This window comes from Gouania willdenowi, unplaced genomic scaffold, assembly GCF_900634775.1.
Source record: "Gouania willdenowi unplaced genomic scaffold, fGouWil2.1 scaffold_55_arrow_ctg1, whole genome shotgun sequence".
In the NCBI taxonomy this organism is placed as follows: Eukaryota; Metazoa; Chordata; class Actinopteri; order Blenniiformes; family Gobiesocidae; genus Gouania; species Gouania willdenowi.
In genome coordinates this window covers 1,266,318-1,287,970 of record NW_021145219.1, presented here as the reverse complement: position 1 = coordinate 1,287,970, position 21,653 = coordinate 1,266,318, and the positions used below count along the sequence as shown (strand labels likewise).

At 39.5% G+C, this 21,653-nt stretch overlaps 1 protein-coding gene across 1 annotated transcript; it reads right to left on the bottom strand.

Moving 5' to 3' along the window:
- Positions 1 to 26: 26 nt before the first annotated feature.
- Positions 27 to 21,583, bottom strand: spdya (speedy/RINGO cell cycle regulator family member A). Its single transcript, XM_028442591.1, has 7 exons — positions 21,512 to 21,583; positions 16,153 to 16,392; positions 13,112 to 13,170; positions 12,944 to 13,029; positions 12,672 to 12,843; positions 8,022 to 8,358; positions 27 to 398 (listed from the first exon to the last, which is right to left on the bottom strand). The coding sequence occupies exons 2-7, from the start codon at positions 16,370 to 16,372 to the stop codon at positions 340 to 342; spliced, it is 933 nt and encodes a 310-aa protein (XP_028298392.1). The 5' UTR covers positions 16,373 to 16,392; positions 21,512 to 21,583; the 3' UTR covers positions 27 to 339.
- Positions 21,584 to 21,653: the final 70 nt, after the last annotated feature.

Sequence of the window (21,653 nt, the reverse complement as noted above, 5' to 3'; positions counted from 1 at the left end):
GGGTTTTGTTTTTTAATGACAAAACGTACAAAAACCTGGTGTGTATTCCACTATATCTCTCCTCACTATAAATAATTACACATTTGATAAATTTCACTCTTGTACAAGGCAATAATAAATTAAAGCAAGTGGTAGAGACACTGAACCCAATGATCTCTGTTTTAAGTATAAATATAGGAAATATAAGCAGCTTACACCTGTGTGTACGGAGTTAGTCATAGGAGTGCTTTCAGTAGAACAAGCAGTAGGAATTATACCAGCTGGTTGCCAGGTTTTGAACTTGAGTTGTATTCCTAACAACAGTGTCAGGAGAATTGGCATTAACACACACGCACGACTTTACTCCTCAATCCAGTCCATAAAGATTCCTCTCGGGGAGCTGCAGGCAGGATCAGCCCCTAGCAAAAAAAAAAAAGTTGTTTTATTTTCAAAATACTATGAAATTGCATAAGCTTTCTAAGAAAAGATGAAATATTTGTTCTACAAACAGGTCTGAAATTTCCACAAGGCTTTAAACTATTCAGAATCATGTTTTTATTCACCGTGTACAGTTTAAAACAGCACATGGAATTTAACTTGGCAGTTGGCGTGAACAACATGCGCACCAACACACCGAGGCAACCATCCGCGGCGCCATTATTCATGTGGTATTATAAAAGTGTTTAACTCCATACAGGGACTAATAAAACTAACACACTTTACATGTGTACAGTATATGAGACTGAACATGACACACTGCTCTATCACTGTAAAGTGTGATGATGTCTCAATGGTTATAAAATCATGCAAAAAAAGAGTATTTAAATTTTTTACTTTTTAAAAAAATTAAAATAAATGCACATTTTGTTTATTTGTAATAGACTAGTACAGCTTTTCTACGTTCATTTCTACTACAAAGATTATAAAAGTGACTTTTTGTCATATTTACTAAAGCTATCACTATGTAAGGACAGCTTGACATCAAACGAGTAGTTTGCTGCTCCTGCAGCCTTTGGAAGATTGCCAGAATGCACGGCGACCGAGCAAAAAGAACCAATCGGAGCCAGCATTGTGTTTGATGGGCTGTCTGACAACTGTTGCTCACATTTGGAGGGGAGGCAGGGCAAGAGAGCAGGGGGGAGAGGGATCTGAGAGTTGCGGATTGTACCTTTAAGGGAGGCAGTAAATCTATCTATAAAAGCAAGGAATCTCTGTCTGTCTATATGTGTTTCTGTCTGTCTGTGCTTCAAATGTCTCTGGTGTTCAGGGACAGACAGAGCTCATACTTGCTACATAGCTGCAGCTTGGTTCAAAGCTGTGTGACGTCGCATATGTTTGTACTGTAATGCTACAGTTAATGAATCTTTTCATAAAATTGTCTACTGCGAGCGAAGCAGAGCCACTATGTAAACAAACCAACTCATTATCTTAATCATGCCCTGGACCTTGTTTTAACATATGGTCAGGATATTGATCACCTGACAATATATCCTCAAAATCCTTTTCTTTCAGATCACTTCCTGTTATCCTTTGAAGTTAGAATATCAGCCTGCTTAAATTCTGAGAGAAGAGTACACTATAGATCACTGTCTGAAAAAGCTGGAGCTAGATTTAAAGATTTAGCTCCATCATTGCTTACCTCCAATCCATATGATATCTCAACAGAGAGTAGCTATCAATGTCCTACGACAAAAAAAATAGATGATTTTATCAACAGTGCAATGTCAGTGCACACAGCTCTGGTTGCTATTCCCTCGCTTAAAAAGAAGATGTTTCATAAAAAGGTCGCCCCTGGATTGCATCTTCTAAAACAGGCATCGCGAAATTAAGAAAGGAAGTGGCTCTCCTCAAACATGGTAGAAGTTCATACTGCCTGGAGAGAAAGTTTGTTAGCTTATAAAAAAGCTCTATACAAAGCTAGAACCCCCTATTATTCAACTTTAATAGAGTAAAACAAGAACAATCCTCGGTCTGTCCCTCGACCCATATTTCACAATGATTTTAACATAAAATCAAATAAAAGAGCTATCAATTATAAAAATCTGAAAAAAATTAAAATCTCAAATCTAGAAACACCAAAACATAAAACCATTAGATGTGCTCTATTAAATATTAGATCACTGAGATCCAAATCTCTACTAGTAAATGACCTTATCTCAGAAAATAACTTTGATTTATTCTGTTTAACTGAAACATGGCTGTATCAAGATGAATATGTTAGTTTAAATGAAGCCACTCCTCCCAGTCATTTAAATACTCATATGCCACGAGACATAGGCCGTGGAGGTGGTGTAGCAGCTATTTATCATTCCTCTCTCCTAATCTATCCTAAACCAAAGGCCAGTTACACTTCCTTTGAAAGCCTGGTTCTAAATTTATCTCATACCAAATCAAAAACCTGCCAGCCAGTCTTATTTGCGATAATTTACCGTCCTCCAGGCCCTTATTCTGAATTTCTATCAGAATTCTCTGAGTTTATATCAAACTTAGTCCTCAGTTCTGATAAAATACTGATAGTAGGAGATTTTAATATCCATGTGGACAAAGATAGTGATAGCCTGAGCTCAGCCTTTATGTCCCTAATAGACTCAGTTGGCTTTTTTCAAACTATTAATGAAGCTACTCATCGTTTAAATCATACTCTTGATCTTGTTCTAACATATGGCCTTGATATTAATGAACTAAAAGTCTACCCTGAAAATCCTCTGCTATCAGATCACTTTTTAATATCTTTTAACATTATATTAGAGGATCTCGCACTGTGCAATAAAATAGTTACGAGTAGAAATCTGTCCAATAGTGCTGTGGCTAAATTTAAAGAGGCCATTCCTGCTGCCTTAAACTCAGTGCACCATCCAATAAATAACTATGATATTAATTATAACCCCTCTCAACTGGATCTGCTTGTCAATAGCTCTGCTAGTCTACTAAAATCCACCTTGGACTCAATTGCCCCATTGAGGGAAAAAACTATTAAACGTCAGAGGAAAGCGCCGTGGTTTAGCTCTGAAACTCACACACTCAAACAAACAACCCGTAAATTAGAGAGAATGTGGCGCTCCAATAAAACAGAGGAGTCACGAATACTCTGGCAAGAAAGCCATAGTAAATACATGACAGCCTTACGACATAGTCGATCTACATACTATTCCTCACTAATTGAAGAAAATAAAAATAATCCGAGGTACCTTTTCAGCACTGTAGCCAGGCTAACACAAAGTCAGAGCTCTATTGAGCCCATGATTCCTCTTGCCCTCAGCTGTGAGGACTTTATGACATTTTTTAACGATAAAATTCACAAGATTAGAGATAAAATTAGCCACTCCCTGCCTTCACCTGGGCCTGCTGTACCATTAAATGTAAATAGGCCTAACCTAAACTGTTTCACACATATAGGACTTCAGGAACTTAACTCTATTATTTCATCTTCCAAACCATCGACCTGCCTTTCAGATCCGATCCCAACTAAGCTGTTTAAAGAAGTTGTTCCCCTGGTCTGCCCATCTTTGTTGGAGACAATAAATATATCCCTATTAATAGGCTACGTACCACAGTCCTTTAAAGTAGCTGTAATCAAACCCCTTCTCAAAAAACCTACTCTTGATTCCAGCACTTTAGCAAACTACAGGCCTATATCTAATCTTCCTTTTATTTCAAAGATTCTTGAGAAAGTTGTGGCGGCTCAGCTCTGTGAATTTCTTCAAAACAACAGCCTGTTCGAGGACTTCCAGTCAGGTTTTAGAGCTCAACACAGCACAGAGACTGCTTTAGTTAAAGTAAATAATGATCTACTCTGGGCTTCAGATGAAGGACGACTCTCAGTGCTGGTTTTATTAGATCTTAGTGCAGCTTTTGACACTATAGATCACTATATTCTACTAGAGAGATTAGAGAAATTACTTGGAATCACAGGGACTGCCCTAAACTGGTTTAAGTCCTACCTATCTGATAGGTACCAGTTTGTACACGTGAATAATAGGTCTTCTGTGTACACTAAAGTAAGCTACGGGGTTCCTCAGGGCTCTGTGCTAGGTCCAATCCTCTTCTGTATCTATATGCTCCCCCTTGGTAATGTTATGAGAAAATACTCTGTTAACTTTCACTGCTATGCTGATGATACCCAACTGTATGTATCAATGAAGCCAGGTGAGACAAATCAGCTATCTAAACTTGAGGCCTGTCTAAAGGACATTAGGGCCTGGATGGACCAAAATTTTCTTCTTCTCAACTCAGACAAGACTGAGGTCATTGTACTGGGCCCACGACACCTTAGAGAAACCTATGCTAGCCTAACTGCCCTAGATGGCATTACTCTGGCACGAAGCACAACTGTTAGAAACCTTGGGGTTCTATTTGATCAGGATTTATCCTTCAACTCTCACATAAAACAAACTTCAAGAACTGCCTTCTTTCATCTCCGTAACATTGCTAAAATCAGATCTATCCTGTCTCAGGGCGACGCCGAAAAACTAGTCCATGCTTTTGTTACCTCTAGACTGGATTATTGTAATTCTCTTTTAGCAGGCTGCCCGAGCAAGTCGCTTAAGACACTTCAGCTGGTTCAAAATGCTGCAGCACGTGTACTGACTAAAACTAGGAGAAGAGATCACATTACTCCTGTATTAGCCTCTCTGCATTGGCTTCCCATAAAATATAAAATAGAATTCAAGATTCTTCTTCTCACTTATAAAGCCCTAAATGGACAGGCACCAGCCTATCTCAAGGAGCTTGTAGTGCCATACAATCCCCCCAGAACACTACGCTCTCAAAATGCTGGACTACTCGTTGTTCCATTTGTCTCTAAAAGTAGTATAGGAGGAAGATCTTTCAGTTGTCAGGCCCCACTTCTCTGGAACCATCTACCAACCACGGTTCGGGGGGCAGACACCCTCTCTACCTTTAAGGTTAGGCTCAAAACATTCCTCTTTGGTAAAGCTTTTAGTTAGGAACCAGCTCATAGCTCATAATTAAGATGCAATAGGCATAGACTGCCGGGGGGGGTCTGGCATGCTCGGTTGGAGAGAGGTTGGAGAGGGCGTTAAGAGAGAGGTCATTTAGGCTAGAGAGGGACCGGAGAGGGTCCCATTCCTCTCTCAAACACTCCCTATATGTCTGCTTCTTCCCTTGTGTGTTTGCTCCTGTACTCCTTCTGGCTTGCAGGTCTGTGGGATCCTCAGTGTGGAGTTACAGAGTCTCAACAACTCTGTCTCCACCCTCTCCTCTGCACACACCCAACACAGCATAACGTGGATGGCTGTTCATCATAGGAATGGGATCCACACAAGGTTCCTGCTGCTTAACAGAAGGTTTTCTTTGCCGCCATGATGAATTCATGTTGGGTGTGGGATACATATGTATGTGTATATACGTATATATGCATATGTGTGTATCCATAAAATGAAGAGTCCGTCCTTAAGACTGCTCTACTGTAAAGTGCCTTGAGATACCATTGGTTATGATTTGGCGCTATACAAATAAAGATTGATTGATTGATTGATTGATTTCTATTCAACACTGTAGCCAAGCTCACCAAAAGCCACAGCTCTGTTGAACCCTCTATTCCTGTCAACCTGAGCAATGATGACTTCATCAACTTCTTTATTGACAAAATCCTAACAATTAGAAACAAAACTGAGCCCCTGAGGTATCCCCAACATGAAGCCTCTGTTTGCATAGTTTCACTCCAATTGGTCTATCTGAACTGACCTCAATAATCAGTGCTTCTAAACCAACAACCTGTCTTTTAGATCCAATCCCAACTCCACTATTTAAAGATGTTCTTCCACTAACTAGAACTAATATGGTTAACTGGATTAACACATCTCTAGTAACAGGTTATGTAAAACCGCTGTAATCAAACCTCTCCTTAAAAAACCAACCCTTGATCCAAGTGACTTGTCCAATTATAGGCCAATATATAATCTACCTTTTGTTTCCAAAATTCCTAAAAAAACCCATTACAGGTCAACTATGTGATCACCTACTTAGGAACAATTTATACGAGAACTTTCAGTCTGGCTTTAGAGCCCATCACAGCACATAAACTGCCTTAGTAAAAGTAACCAATGATCTCCTCTGAGCCTCAGACAGAGGGTTGGTCTCAGCTCTGGTGCTCTTAGATCTCAGTGCAGCCTTTGATACGGTGGATCATCATCTACTGCTGCAGAGACTGGAAAGTGTTTTTGGGATTAAAGAAACAACGCTGGGTTGGTTTAAATCCTACCTATCAGACAGAACCCACTTTGTTCATGTTAATAATCTATCCTCAGCGGACGCCAGAGGATGGATTACAGATTTATCTCTCAATAAAATCTGACAAAACTTATGAGTTATTAAAACTCCAGGCTTTTCTTAAAGACATCACATCCTGGATGAGCCGTAACTTTCTCATTCTTAACCAGGATAAACCGAAGGGATTTTATTTGGTCCAAAACAACTTAGAGAGAAACTATCAGAGCAAATAGTGTCTCTGGATGGCATTACTCTGTCACCAGCTCCGAGTCTTAGTACAGGAGGCTGCTTCTCTCTCCACCTTTAAAAGTAAACTCAAAACCTACTTATTTAAAGCATATACAGAAAAATAACAATAACCTAAAACGGACTTGGTCTCAGTACCTCAGACCATTGCGAGAAACGATTACATTCAAAACCTACTTATTTACCAAAGCGTACACTCTATAATTGCGATAATTTAAAGCGGACAAGGTCCCCTCTGTAGTGATCACTGAGATCACTACGTGCGCCCAGTAGTGGGAGCATTTCAAAGCATTGTAGACGCCGCAAGACGTTTAATATTAATGTTAACCTAACCACTAGGAATGAGTGTATCATAGTGCATCATGTTTTTCCTGTAGTCTGTGCCTTCTCCTCGCCCTCCGAGGACTCTCTTTTCTGTTTCAGGTGTCTTGATGTTGGAGCTGGTTGTTCCTAATCGATGGTTCGCAGCTCAACTAGTCTGGGACACTAGGATGGACTATCCTTCTATCCTATTCTGTTTGCCCTTCTGTTCACTAACCCCAACCAGTCGAAGCGGATGGCTACCACCTTTGAACCTGGTTACACAGGAGATTTCTTCCTATAAAATAGAGGGAGTTTTCTTCCCACTGTCGCTAAATGCTTGTTCATGTGGATCTTGTTGGGTTCTTTTTCTTACTATGGACTTTATATTTTGTTAAAGCGCACTGAGATGACTTTGTTGTAATTTGCGCTATATAAATAAAGTTGAGTTAAGTTGAGTTGGCGCATGGGGACTGCTTCCACTTAGATAGATGCTAAGCGGCACAGGTACAGGAAGCTCAAGGTGTCACAGCAGTGTCTCTGTGCCCTGACTCTGAGAAGGGACAGGGCTTACATGCTCAGAGGCATCCAGATAGGCTCTGTTCCATCCCACTTGGAGAGTGTTACCGCAGGCGCATGCCCTTCAGGATGGGGTGCAGTGTGAGAGAGCAGGACGGCCCATGGGCGGTGGCCTGTGTAAGACCGAGGTGCACACATCAATGTGTTGGAGCTGCGGCCAGTTCAGCTGGCTCTCAGGTACTTCTTGCCACACTTGCGGCCTTGTGCGGTCAGACAACATGTCAACAGTATATCACATAAACCATCAGGGAGGTACCAAGTCTGCACGGTTTCTGGAAGTGGCGAGAAAGCTCCTCATATGGGCAGCCCCCTGCTTGATCAGCATACGAGCAATCCATATACCATATCCATTTATTTAAAAAAAGAAAATATCACAATATATTTTAGATAGTTATGTGAAGAAATATGTTTGTGTTTTCGTTAAATGTTATATATGAAAGAAAGTACATGTATATATGTTCATTCATTTTTATTATTTGAAAAAAGGCAACTCAAATATACTTGTTGCATGCTTGCATTACTTTTGTGTGCATTATTAAGATGATTTATGTTGGACATATGAGCATTTTTGCTTCTGCCTGTTTCAGTCTTGTTATGTATTTTTAAATTGTGATTTAAATTTGAATATTTTTTGTTAGACTTAAACAAAAACTTAAACTGAAACATTGTACATCTGTGACACTTACTGGGAATCTCCTTGGGATAGATGCAGAAAGACCCTCCGGCCTGGCTCTTTGTGTCTCCTGCCTTCCAGTGAGAAGTTCCACCTTGGGGTGGGGTGACCTCCAGGCTCAGAGCGGAGCTGATTGGGCCAGTCATCATTGATCCTCTGGGAGCAGAGAGGGACACTGGGGCAGGACGTGACCTGCTGAGACGGTTACAGTGAACACATGAGTGTCGCAGGGCAGACGGTCCACGAGGAGAGATCACGTAGTCCTGATCACCGTAGACCCGCCTCGCTCCACTGTGGTGGGCGGGGCGCAATCGCTGCCAAGCCAGGTGGGATGACCCAATGGCCATCACCTAACAGACAGGAAAGAGACAAACACACAGTCAATAATCCAACATTTAAATCAATGCTTCTCAATGTGTGTGTCTCTGGTGGGGAATGGATGTATGACAGGTGGGGCATGACAAACTTCAACTGTAACTTGTAAAATGGACAAATACAACTTAGATTACAACATTTTTTTTTGTAATAGACCAACAAATGTCCTCTCTATGACTACCTCATTGACAAAATTATTCGACCCCTTAGTCACATACATATTTAGTACAGCACCCTTTGGCAATAATAACATTCTTCAGACGTGAAACATAGCTTGACACAAGTTTCTTGCAGCAATCTAAAGGTATCTTAACCCATTCTTCATGGGCAAAAGTCTCTAGTTCATTGACATTCTTGGGCTTGCGTGCTGCAACTGCCTTCTTCAAGTCCCACCAGAGATATTCTATGGGATTTAAGTCGAGCGATTGTGTTGGCCACTCCAGAATCTTCCAGCCCTTCATCTGCAACCAAGCTATGGTAGATTCTGGAGGTATGTTTTGGGATTGTTGTCCTGGTGGAAGGTCCAACGTCTCCCAAGCTTCAGCTTTGTCACTGACTGCATGACATTTAAACCCAAGATTTCCTGATAGAAAATTGAATTCATGGTACCTTGCACACGCTGAAGATTCCCTGTACCTGAAGAAGTGAAACAGCCCCAGAGCATGACTGACCCCCCACCATGCTTCACAGAAGGCAAGGTGTTCTTTTCTTTATAGTCCTCATTTGTCCTCCTCCAGACATATTGTTGATCCATAGGCCCAAATAGTTCCAAATTTGTCTCACGTTTCTTTAAAAAAGTAATTAGTTATAGTTACTCACTACTTGTTCCAAAAAGTAACTGCGTCAGTAACTGAATTACTCTATAATAAAAGTAAGTCATTACCAAAGAAAGTAACTATTTGCGTTACTGTTAAAAAAATAAAAGTTGCGATATGTCAAAGAATTCACATTTTTTAGATGTGTGTGTTGTTGTGAGGTGCTTCATTAATTTTGAGTTGCTTACAACGGATGTCGACAAAGTCTTCTCTCCTGGATATAATGAACACTTCACATGTATGTTCTTGTCTTTGACCACAATTAATTTAAAGTAGTGTTTGTATCGCCACCTTAAAAATGACAACTTTTCATCAGACTGCTCCACGCTCACCATCTCTGCTGATTCATCAAATCTGTAGTGTGTGTGTGTGTCGCGTGTGCTGTCCCGTTGCCTTAGCCAATCATAATCGCTCACCTTGTTTTTAACCCACCTCCTCACAACAGCTGAGTAAGAAGCCGGGGATGCTTTCGGATAAAATCAGTACATGTAACGCACCGCGTTTAACGTTAAGAAACGATAACGGCGTTGTAATGGCGTAAAAAGTAATTAGTTAGATTACCCCGTTACTGAAAAACAAACGCCATTACCTAACGCCGTTATTCCAAACACTGCTCATCGCTCCAGACAACAGTATCCCAAAACCCTTGTGGCTTGTCCACATGATTTTTGACATACTGGAGTTGACTCTGGAGTCAGCAGGGGGGGTGCGCCTAGTAGTTCTGGCACGGAGGCCTTCATTTTGCAGTGTGTGCCTTATTGTCTGGGCCAAAAACCTGAGTACCTCCGTCTGACAAGTCCTGTCGTAGTTTCTCAGCTGTCACCCGGGGATTTTCCCCACCTTTCGCTTCAGGTACCGGACAGCAGTTGCCGACAGCGTCTTCTTTCTGCCACGCCCAGGTAGCTTTTCCACTGTGCCTTTAGTTTTAAACTTGCAAATTATGCTTCCAATTGTGTCTCGTGAAATGTTTAACATCTTTGCTTTCTTTTTATATCCATATCTTTGCTTATGAAGAGAAATTAGCTCCTCTCTTGACTTCTTTGACCATTTCCTGGACTTCACCATGTTGCAAAGACACCATTAACCTTCTAGAAGGAGCCGAGTATTGCAGGCCTTTTAAATCTGCTTAATCGGTGCTCATTATGGTTCTGTTCATATCTACAGGTGTTTTTAACACCTGATTGAAATCTCCGTTCTAAAGAGTGGTTGAATAATTTTGTCAGTGAGGAACAAAAAGGACATTTGTTGGTATATAACAAAAACGTTTATCAATCAATCAATCTTTATTTGTATAGCGCCAAATCATAACCAATGGTATCTCAAGGCACTTTACAGTAGAGCAGTCTTAAGGACGGACTCTTCATTTTATGGATACACACATATGCATATATACGTATATACACATACATATGTATCCCACACCCAACATGAATTCATCATGGCGGCAAGGAAAACCTTCTGTTAAGCAACAGGAACCTTGTGTGGATCCCATTCCTATGATGAACAGCCATCCACGTTATGCTGTGTTGGGTGTGTGCAGAGGAGAGGGTGGAGACAGAGTTGTTGAGACTCTGTAACTCCACACTAAGGATCCCACGGACCTGCAAGACGAAAGCCAGAAGGAGTACAGGAGCAAACACACAAGGGAAGAAGCAGACATAGAGGGAGTGTTTGAGAGAGGAATGGGACCCTCTCCGGTCCCTCTCTAGCCTAAATGACCTCTCTCTTAACGCCCTCTCCAACCTCTCTCCAACCGAGCATGCCAGACCCCCCCCCCCCCCACGGCAGTCTATGCCTATTGCATCTTAATTATGAGCTATGAGCTGGTTCCTAACTAAAAGCTTTACCAAAGAGGAATGTTTTGAGCCTAACCTTAAAGGTAGAGAGGGTGTCTGCCCCCCGAACCGTGGTTGGTAGATGGTTCCAGAGAAGTGGGGCCTGATAACTGAAAGATCTTCCTCCTATACTACTTTTAGAGACAAATGGAACAACGAGTAGTCCAGCATTTTGAGAGCGTAGTGTTCTGGGGGGATTGTATGGCACTACAAGCTCCTTGAGATAGGCTGGTGCCTGTCCATTTAGGGCTTTATAAGTGAGAAGAAGAATCTTGAATTCTATTCTATATTTTATGGGAAGCCAATGCAGAGAGGCTAATACAGGAGTAATGTGATCTCTTCTCCTAGTTTTAGTCAGTACACGTGCTGCAGCATTTTGAACCAGCTGAAGTGTCTTAAGCGACTTGCTCGGGCAGCCTGCTAAAAGAGAATTACAATAATCCAGTCGAGAGGTAACAAAAGCATGGACTAGTTTATAGTAATTTAAGTTGTTTATTTTACAAGTCCTTATTTGATCGGATTATAAACAAAACAAAAAAATAAATTTCAAACTTGCTAAAACACTTCACTGCAGTGGGGGTTGAATAATATTGACCACAACTGTAACTGTAGCTTCACTCCAGAGCAGCATGATGTACGACTACAAGTGAGTAAGAGAACAAGCTGCTAAAGGCTTCAGAACTACGTCTGAAGTAGAGCGCACACGCACGCACGCACGCATGCATTATTAATATGAGAAACAAATATGGTAAATCGGAATATTTATTACCACACAAAAGTACAGGAAATTCGTACAATTTACAGATACCGAGTATCGCTCAAATGTGAAAAGAATCCATCCCTAATGCCAAATGCCTTTCTTCATCAACTACAAAGATCATTAACACAAACCAAAACATCTACACACCAAGTAAGTAATAATGAAAAGGCTGAAAATGTAGCAGAAATTATAAGAGCATTAATTTATTAGACTGCATTAGATACAGTATGTGACCGGGAACAAAATGTAATGTGGGACTAAAGGGCAAAAATAATGATCGAGGTTGGCATGTGAAGTCAGTGGAGAGGAACAAAAAAACAAACTTTCAATAACTGACTTAGAAAATGTATTTCCTTTTTTTTTTTCGTTTTCTTAAACTTTTTGTCAGATTGCAAACAATGTTTTGGGACAGAAAATAAGATGCAAAGGTAAAAAGGAGGTACAGAGGAGGCCTGTGGGTAAGGTTCCCCCAGTGTACACCGAGTTCCGGCCTGGCCCCCTCACCGGGCTCCAGGTTGAATCATTTATCCCCATTCTTAGTTTTTTTTTCTTATCTTAGAGTTTTTTTCTTGTTACTGTCTCCTCTGCTCACCCCCTAATAGCATAATACCATTATTATAACACTTACTGTATAATGATGTATAAAATACTGTCTATGGTAACCTGTCAGGTTTTTTCTGTAATTGTCTCATTTGAAAATGTGTAATTTGTTAGGATTATTTGTGTTGCAATGGGCACAGGTGGGGCTTTAAAGTTCACCATGGTTTAAAGTGGGGAACAATCAAGGTGAACCACTGGTATAAATCAATGTCTGGTATTTCCCCAGAGAAACAAAAGCTGGATTGTTCTCCCTCTGAGGCGGTAGAACGTGTACGTACCTCTTCACAGCAGCGCCTGCTCACAGCCGCTCTGTAGTCGATGCGAGCCCACAACTTGTCCCGCTGTATCAAGAAGTGAGGAAACTGTTTCCTCCAGTTCTTTCCCAGAGCCCAGGGAAAAATCTCATACCTGCTCTTTTCCTCATCCTCCTCCATGGTATTTGCGAGATACCTTGATACAAGATGATACAGGTCAAATAAAAGTAAAGCAGATGCTCAGAAATTATTCACCACTTTAAAGATCAAGTCCCTTATCTTTTCTCTAAACTTACAGTGCGATGAAAAAGTTATTCCTGGTGTATTCAGAACTAGTGAAGTGGGCTCTCTTGAAGTAGACAAAAGTCATGGCGAGAAGATACTAATAAGTTAGAAGAGAAAAAGCTAAATTAGCTTAGTGTTAAAGTCAAAACTCTCCTCAGTGAATAAAATGACAGCTTTACCTTGTCAGTTATTTTGTAGCAGGAGTCCATCTTCAAAAATTCTTCTATCAGCTCATCCTCTGTAAACAAACACAACTGCTGTTCACCACGGAAGCTTTAGAGCAGGGGTGCACGCACTTTTTTAGCTCGCAAGCTACCTTTTACCACTGATAGCTCTTCACAATCTACTGTGTTGGTGGGGTTATAATTGTAAATATTTAGATTTTGATATTATTACAATTACAATTATTATTATTACAATTATTCAATATTTGTATAATATTAAGTCAAGGCAAATGTATTTGTATAGCACATTTCATATACAAGGTCATTCAATGTGCTTTACATGATTAAAAATTGCATCAAAAAACATTCAAAAGTTTAAAAATAAATAAGAAAAATAAAAATCTCTCTCTCAGTCATACAGTAGAAAAAGTGTGCATTTAACTTAAGCCGACTTCAGCTCTTAATATTGAAACAGTAACACTTAAAAACTGAGTTTTATTAAAATATATTTTTAAAAAATACAACTAAGAAAACTATTGTGAAAATGCAAAGCACCAAACACAGCTGCTCATTTCACCAAAGACCCACAATAAAAAGCACATTTATCGGTGCCAATCACACACAGAGCGTTTCAGTGTTTGTAGCTTTTGTTCTTTAGAACAACTTCAATAGCTTCCACACACGTAGGTTGTCTGAAGATGCTGATAAAAAATTTACCTGTTAGTGCCGGTGTGTGAGCGGCTTTAGGGCTGGAGGAGGGTCATCTTCTACTTATTATTAGAGGTTTTAAATGAACAGATTGGAGCGTTAGCACCCCCTCAAACTGAGGTCAGAAGCTGTATCATTAGGTTTCACTTCTGGAATATGTGACTGTGCCTTTCTCATTAATTTGTGAGGTCTGTGGCCCACGTGCGCAATCAACACAAAGTGCCTCTGCGATCGACCGGTAGATCATGATCGACGTATTGTGCACCCCGGATATAGAGTTTAGGCTCCTAAAGTGGGGTACGCAAACTGTCATGAGGTACGTGAATACAAAAGTAAAAACAATGTGACAACATTGGAAACTAGAATATAAATAGTGCAGCAGTCAGGAGCCTCCGTGCATTGCCACTAATTACACGTTGGCCTGTGTTAGACTGCCCCCCAGTGGTGAGGAAATCCATTACATAGCCAGTCACCCTGTTCTCACTTCGGCTACGTTCGAATATTCCCTCCTATCTCCTTTTCCTATTCACTTTTCCTTAACCCTGTGGATGACGTTAAGGAAAGGTGTTAGGAGACTTCCTAAAGTTGTTTGGAAAAGGCCATCGCGTTTGTTTTGACAATCAGATGCACTTCCACTAGGTGACGTAATAATCTGACTGCGGCAAAGGTTAGTGACATCTGCTGTGGTGAAAAAACTACAAATTTCTGAAAACGGACTACTAAAAGTTAATTTATAACACTTTCTGCTGATATAATCTCAAAAATCACAAGGTTGGAATGTAAATCAAAGGAAAAGATGCTACCAGGTTACAAGGAACTAAAGTGAAACTAAAAGAACGTCACATTGAGAATGGTTGCTCACACTCACCTTCCACTCAGAAATCAACATTAATCCAAAATATGTATGAATGAAATATGTTGAACATAAATGTGGCTAAAAATGTCTCTGCTCGCTTTTATTGAACCACAGTGTTTTATGTCAGTTATAATCTGATATTATGTTTTACATACTGTATATAATATATGGGTTTTAGATTATTTAAAGTTGTTCAAGGCATATTATTGCATTGGTAACTTACATGATCTCTATCCCTTTTCAGTCTTTGTGAGTTTCTGTGAACACGGGTGAGCGTGACCCTTTAAATGTTGCCACCGCAATGAATTGTGGGTCAGCATTATGTGTTCTTCTTTGGTAAAGGATGTATCAGTGTTTCTTAGGCTAAAGGAGGTAATAAAGGAAGCATTGAGCCTCCTTTTAGAGAATTGTAACGCTCATCATGGCCACCACTTAAACACTTTCGGGGGTCAAGGAACAGTGAATAGGAAAGGAGATAGGAGGGACTATTCGGACACAACCGTCGACTTACAAGAATCTCACTAATTGATTTACACCTGCGACTGACTGTAGCTCATTCCATCGTGCGCGGCTAACCGATCAAAAAAACAAATGTCCTTCCACAAAACAAACCTAAATGTCCCTGATGTCCCACCTTCAAACACAACCTAATTTGGTTATCCATAAAAAAGCTACTTAACCTCCGACTTTTCTATAGCAATTAGCGCTGGGCGATTTTACCTAAAAAAGAAAATCACAGATTTTTGAAAGAAAAATTCGAGTTTCGATTTGATTTTTTTTTAATACACTTAAAAATTACTGCAGACATCAGATATATTGTCAAAAGTGCAACTTCATTGCTGTGATTGTCCTCAAGAGTTAAAATGCATGGAACAATCCCAAAATAAAAAAGTAAATAAGGCTCTGTCATTCAACTATTTCAAGCTTTAACCCAGGTTTAAGCAAAAGTGCAACAGCAACTTCACAGTAGCTTAAATAATAAACTCTTCCCTTAGCATCTCAGCATAGTGCGAATAAAAAATTGAACATGCCTGTGGCACACATATAGCCTACTCAAAGGGTATACAAATGTAAACAAAGAGGGGGCTGGCTCTCATCGGAACGCGAAAAAGTCCGAAAAAACTGTGATGGGAAAAAAAATGCTTTAAAAAAAAAAACAAAAACTCGAATTTACAAAATAAAAATCATTTTTATTTACAAATTTGATTTATCGATTAAATTGATTTTTTGCCCAGCCCTAATAGCAATACATACTTCCTACGGGCACTGCACAAGTTAATTAAATAAAGCAAGCAAGTGATAATTTTGAATAAGATGTTTTTTTTTGTGTGTGCTTACCGAGTATTATATATTATTCTTCAACAGAATAGGTACAATTCAGGGACAAATTTCACTGTAGATTGTACATGTCATTACATTAAGATGTTTTTTAAGTGTGCACAAATAGGGGGTACATGGCTTCAGCTATTCTCAGTCGTTCATCAAATCTCACCTAAAAGTTGAAAGAATAAATCCATTTCCTGATGTCGAATGAGTGCCGAGTGCTTGGCCATCTTGGCGTAATGGAGATCACATTGGTTGAGGGAACAGGTTGAGGGAACCTTCCACAGTAAGCCACGGCTCTCAACGTGTCTGTCTGAGCATCGGTGGCGCTTGGTTTGGTGAAACATTTTACGCTTGACCTTTACTGTCAAAGGAGGCGGAGTCTTCATCGTGCGTCGAGTGTGTCACTCTGGTGAGTTCAGGGAAAGACGATAAATAAAATGAATTAAATCTCCTGCAGTGTCATACAGGATGTTTTCAGGTTAATCAAGGTCTTCCCTGTTTTTTCCAGTGTTTAGAGAATCCTACACAATCCCCGTCCAACCCTGGAAGTGTCAACAGTAGGGGTGTGCATTGCAATGAATCTGCCGATATGATACAATACGATATCAATAATTACAAATTTCACCTTTACAAGTACAAAATGGGATGAGAAACAATTTATTTCACTTACATTTTGAAATTTGTGAGAACACGTGAATGGTAACTAACTGTAATTCAAGTACAAATATAGAAAATAAGTGATATGTTTAGCAAATTGTCATATTCCATTTTTCCAGAGTTTAACTTTTGCAGATTCTGATTCTGATAAGTTCTTTAATTCTTTTTAAAAAAGCAACCACTCACGTACATCTGAAAATGCATTGAGGAGTGAGGTAGTTTAAAGCACTATACTGACTTTTCTGTGCTTTAAACATCATAAAAGTGCTATATGGGCTTCATAAACACACCCAAAGTGTTATTTTCATTGATTCCCTCAATCGTTAGAGGTGATTTGCTCCTTTCTTACTGTAGGGTGAGCCCAAACACCTCGCTCCAATTTGATGACGAATTTGACGCGGCACTGAGCTGGAGAAGCCGTGAAGGACTTGCACCCTTCCTCCTTGGCCTTTTCATTGAATGTGTGTGTAATGAATCTCTGCCCCCACCTTGACCCAAGTCCTTATAACCCTAATACCAAAAACAAAGAAAGATTTACTCCTCATTGACAACTGGCGTCCAAGATGCTTATTAAATAATGATTATAAAATATTAGCACTGATTTTTGCTAGAAGAATAAAAACAGTTTTAGACTACATTATTGATGAAACTCAATCCGGGTTCATGAGAAATAGACACATGTCAAATAATATCACATTAGTTCTAGATTTAATTGATTATTCAGAGACAGCTTTATACTCTTTTTAGACTTTTATAAAGCCTTCGACACAATTGAACAAGTTCATATTTCACGCCATAGAAAAATTTAGTTTCAATCAGATTTCAAGTTGGTACTTCTCCTCGATTCTTCCTAAAAACGTGGAGTCAGGCAGGGATGCCCCATATCGCCTAACAGTATCTTTTTCTGCTCTGCACTCAGTTACAAACAGACTCTTTAAAGCTTAGTCCAATTAAAGGCATCTCAATAGCAGGTAATGAAATTATCAGCCAGCTGGCTGATGATACAACATTGTTTTTAAAAGATATCTCTCAGATACCAATGTCTATTGATTGGATTAGGAGGTTTAAACTTCCAAATCCAATCAATCCATAACTCTTCTATTATGTAATTATAATATTGAAAAAATCCCTTCCAAACTATCCAAATTCCATAAACAAATGCTTCTCTCTGGTCATTGATCTACAAACATAATTTCTCCCCGCAAAGATACTACATTTGGAATAATAGAGACATTTTACACAAAAACAAATCCCTGTTCTACCCTAATTGATTTTCTCACAATATCCTTTTGGTTTCTCAGCTACTTAATTTAGATGGATTTAATTGACATATCATAATTTAATCTCAAAATATAGTTTAGCAATTCCTTTCACTGAATTTAACTTTGTTATAAATGCAATTCCTGCTGGTGTAATTATTTTATTTAAAAGTACAGCAGAACAGAAACCAGCATTATTACCCATTGATCCCACTAAAACTGAAATTGGTCAAATTTGCTTTTCTTCAACACACAACAGTAACCGTCGAATACGCTCTTTATTTCAAAAAGATGTTGTCTCATCTCCTTATGTCGTATCTTATTGGAACTCATGTATAAATAACCTTAGCTGTAAAAAGATTTGGACCCTGCCAGCTAGATATATCATAAACAATAAGGTAAGACAAGTATCTTTCAAAAATAATTCACAGATTTTACCCTTCAAACAAATTTTTACACCGTTTCAAAAAAAAAAAAAAAATGATATGAATTGCTGTTTCTGTGAACAACACCCTGAAGACATTCTTCATCTGTTTTGGTCCTGCCCCTTTTCCAACAAATTGTGGATCGACATTTGTAATCTCATCTCTGCTTGTATTGAACCTCACTTCTCCTTATGTTTTTGAAGATGTATGAAACGTGGAGTTTTATGGACTGCCTAAAGTTATAACAAATCAGGGAGAACAATTTTTGTATTTTATAGTCAGTACTTCTACAGTACATCGAGAGAGCAGTGACATGAGACTAGCTCACCGTTGTTGCACCAGATGTTATTGATGTATATGCAAACACAGCCGCCCTCATCTCCCGTCTTGCATTTAAATCCAGCTTCAGGTAGTCAGTTTGTTCTCCAGGGAACGGACATTAGAACGCAGGATGGAAGGAAGCGGCTTTCTCTGAGGATTAGCTTTTAGCTTGGTTGCTAGTCCCACTCCTGCTTCCGATCACACCGCTTATGTCTCCTCCACTGGCAGACACCGCTGGTACGAGGCTCCGCTGCTTCGCAGGCCGCTGGATGTAGCCGGTCATAGCAGTCCAAGGCTCGAGGTCCAGAGTAGTCGCATCTAACAGACTATAACGGTTTTACCAAAATCTAAGATTGCCTGCCGGTTGTAAAATAATTCAGAGTAATTAAGTTGCAGGTTCACAGTGAAATTATTAGAATTGACTGAGTTATCTGCCGATATACTGTATATCCGTTGCTAACGCAAGCCTCTGCAGCCGCAGTCGACCTCCAGACTTCTAAAAGATGTATGGTCTTTCGCTGTGTATGGGCTTGATGAAATCCAGGTAGTTGACGATATCAGGATATATAATAGACGGAAGACTCTCAGAGTGCAAGGGAGCTGACTCGTATGGATCTGCACCACCAATAAACTATTTTTTTCCAAATATCCTGCCTTTTCCTGCGGACCAAGTCCTTCCCAGTATGCCTTTACATCTATAATGCATTTTGAGTAGCTTTTCTGTGATTTATCCATCGCAGAGTATACTTCTGTGAGCCTCCAACATGTATTGTCAACATCTGCTTACCTCCAGCATGGCCGCGCATCTGAGTCACTGCCCAGTGTCACTGTAAACGGTCGCATTTTCTGGTTCAATAAACGGGAAGAGATTCAAATTGTGATGTAGCTGGTTATGATTTACAGTCCGCATAAACAGTAATGAGTCATAACACAACCTAACCACTAGAGCGTGCATGGGCTCGTCTGTGAACGGTCTCATTTACAGACCTTGGAGCCACTGTTAGCCTACCAATAAACGGAAAGAGATTTGTCAATTTTAAAATAAGTATTGACTAGGCCACTGGGAGTGAGGCCCAAGGCCAAAGCAGGCTGGAATGATAATAATGTATCATGTTTTTCTGCAGTCAGTGCCTTCTCCTTGCCCTTCTCTGTCTGCTCTGTTTCAGGTGTCATGAAGCTGATGATGGCAGTTCCTGATCTGTGGTTCATGGCTCAACTAGTTTGGGACACTCTGATGTTCTATCTCTCTATCCTGTTCTGTTGGTGCTTCTGTCCACGAACCCCAACCAGTCAAAGCAGATGGCTGCCACCTCTGAACCTGCTTCTGCTGGAGATTTCTTCCTGGTAAAAGGGAGTTGTTTCTTCCCACTGTCGCTAAATACTTGTTCATGTGGATCTTGTTGGGTTTTCTCATTCTTATTATGAATTTTATATTTTGATAAGCGCATTGAGATGACTTTGTTGTAAATTGCGCTATACAAATAAAGTTGAATTGAATTGAATTGAAAAGTGACGTCGGTGAAAACAAAAAATAAATTATATACGTAGACGCTGCATCAACTGTGGAACGACACATCAACAGCCCCGCCATCTTGGACCAGTGGTGGAGGCAGCAGTGCATGGACATTACGACAGAAAGAGGTATTTCTCAATCTCTAAGTAGAATTATTCATTGAATTTTGACCCGATTTCCAAACTGTTTACGTTCTTAAAAACGTCACACACGTAGTTATATTACAAGGTGCTTGGATATATTTAAAATGCTGGTCATACCACTTAACACTTAATCTCCACACCCACATCCTTGAATATTTCAGTTCTTTGGCTATAATTAATGATGATGATATAACAGTAATAGTGATAGTAATAATAGTAGTAGTCATAATAGTAATGGTTATAATAATAATAATACTAATTATAATAATAGCAATAACAAAATAATATAAGAATCCAGTAACAATAATAAAAACAATAATATTAATAATAATAAGGTAATATAAGAATATAATATAATAATGATAATAATATAGCAATAATAATAATAATAATAATACAATGAGAATACCAGTAACTATAATATGAAATATGAATAATAAAAAATAATAATACAATAATATGAGAATCAATCTAAGATATGAAAAAATTAATCCTTTTATGAGAGGCAATCTGAACATTTTCTGGGTTCCTTTTGTTCTATCTATCTATCTATCTATCTATCTATCTATCTATCTATCTATCTATCTATCTATCTATCTATCATGTCTGACGTTTGTTACAAACAAACCCCGTGAAAATTGCTTGCGAATTGAGCGATTTATGACCACTTTAATTGTGTAAACACATCATTTCTCTGTAGATGTAATGAACTGAAGGAGTGATTGCCACCAGTCCAAGATGGCCGCCCTGTTGACGCGCCACTCTCGTGGGCGGCAGCAGTCGATGCGGTGTCTAAAACTATGTCTATGTCTAAAACCTTGTCTCCGAAATGTTTCCGGGTTTTAAGCATCACCCGACGGCTGCTAACTTTAGCCAAGGTATAATAAACTATTACCTTTATCCACGTACCCTGTTCTTGAGGTAAATACGTAAAAAAAATAAAAACTTTTGTAACACTTTACCGGGGGTTAATAAACCCAGCTGTGACAATGCCTACAGTTCCCATCAGATGTCGCAGCTGAGCTGCTAGCAAACAATTACACCTTTCGACTTCTGCTTAATTCAGTCTTTCTCTCCCCTCAGTAAAGCACCCAGTGGTTGCTAGAGACGAACAATTAATATCATATGCTATCCAGACGGAAATAAAGGGTTAGATTTTTTTTTAAACATGTTATGAAGCTTCAAATAAACGTAAAAGGACACTGACCAGAAAACAGGACCGTAGTTTGAGAGCGTGCCTCTGTCAGCTGCGGGAACGCGCATGCAAATGAGTTATCGCTGCACAGGTGAGAGACGGGCACGCGCACCACTGTCTTCTTCTATCAAAATGTATATATTAATAATATACC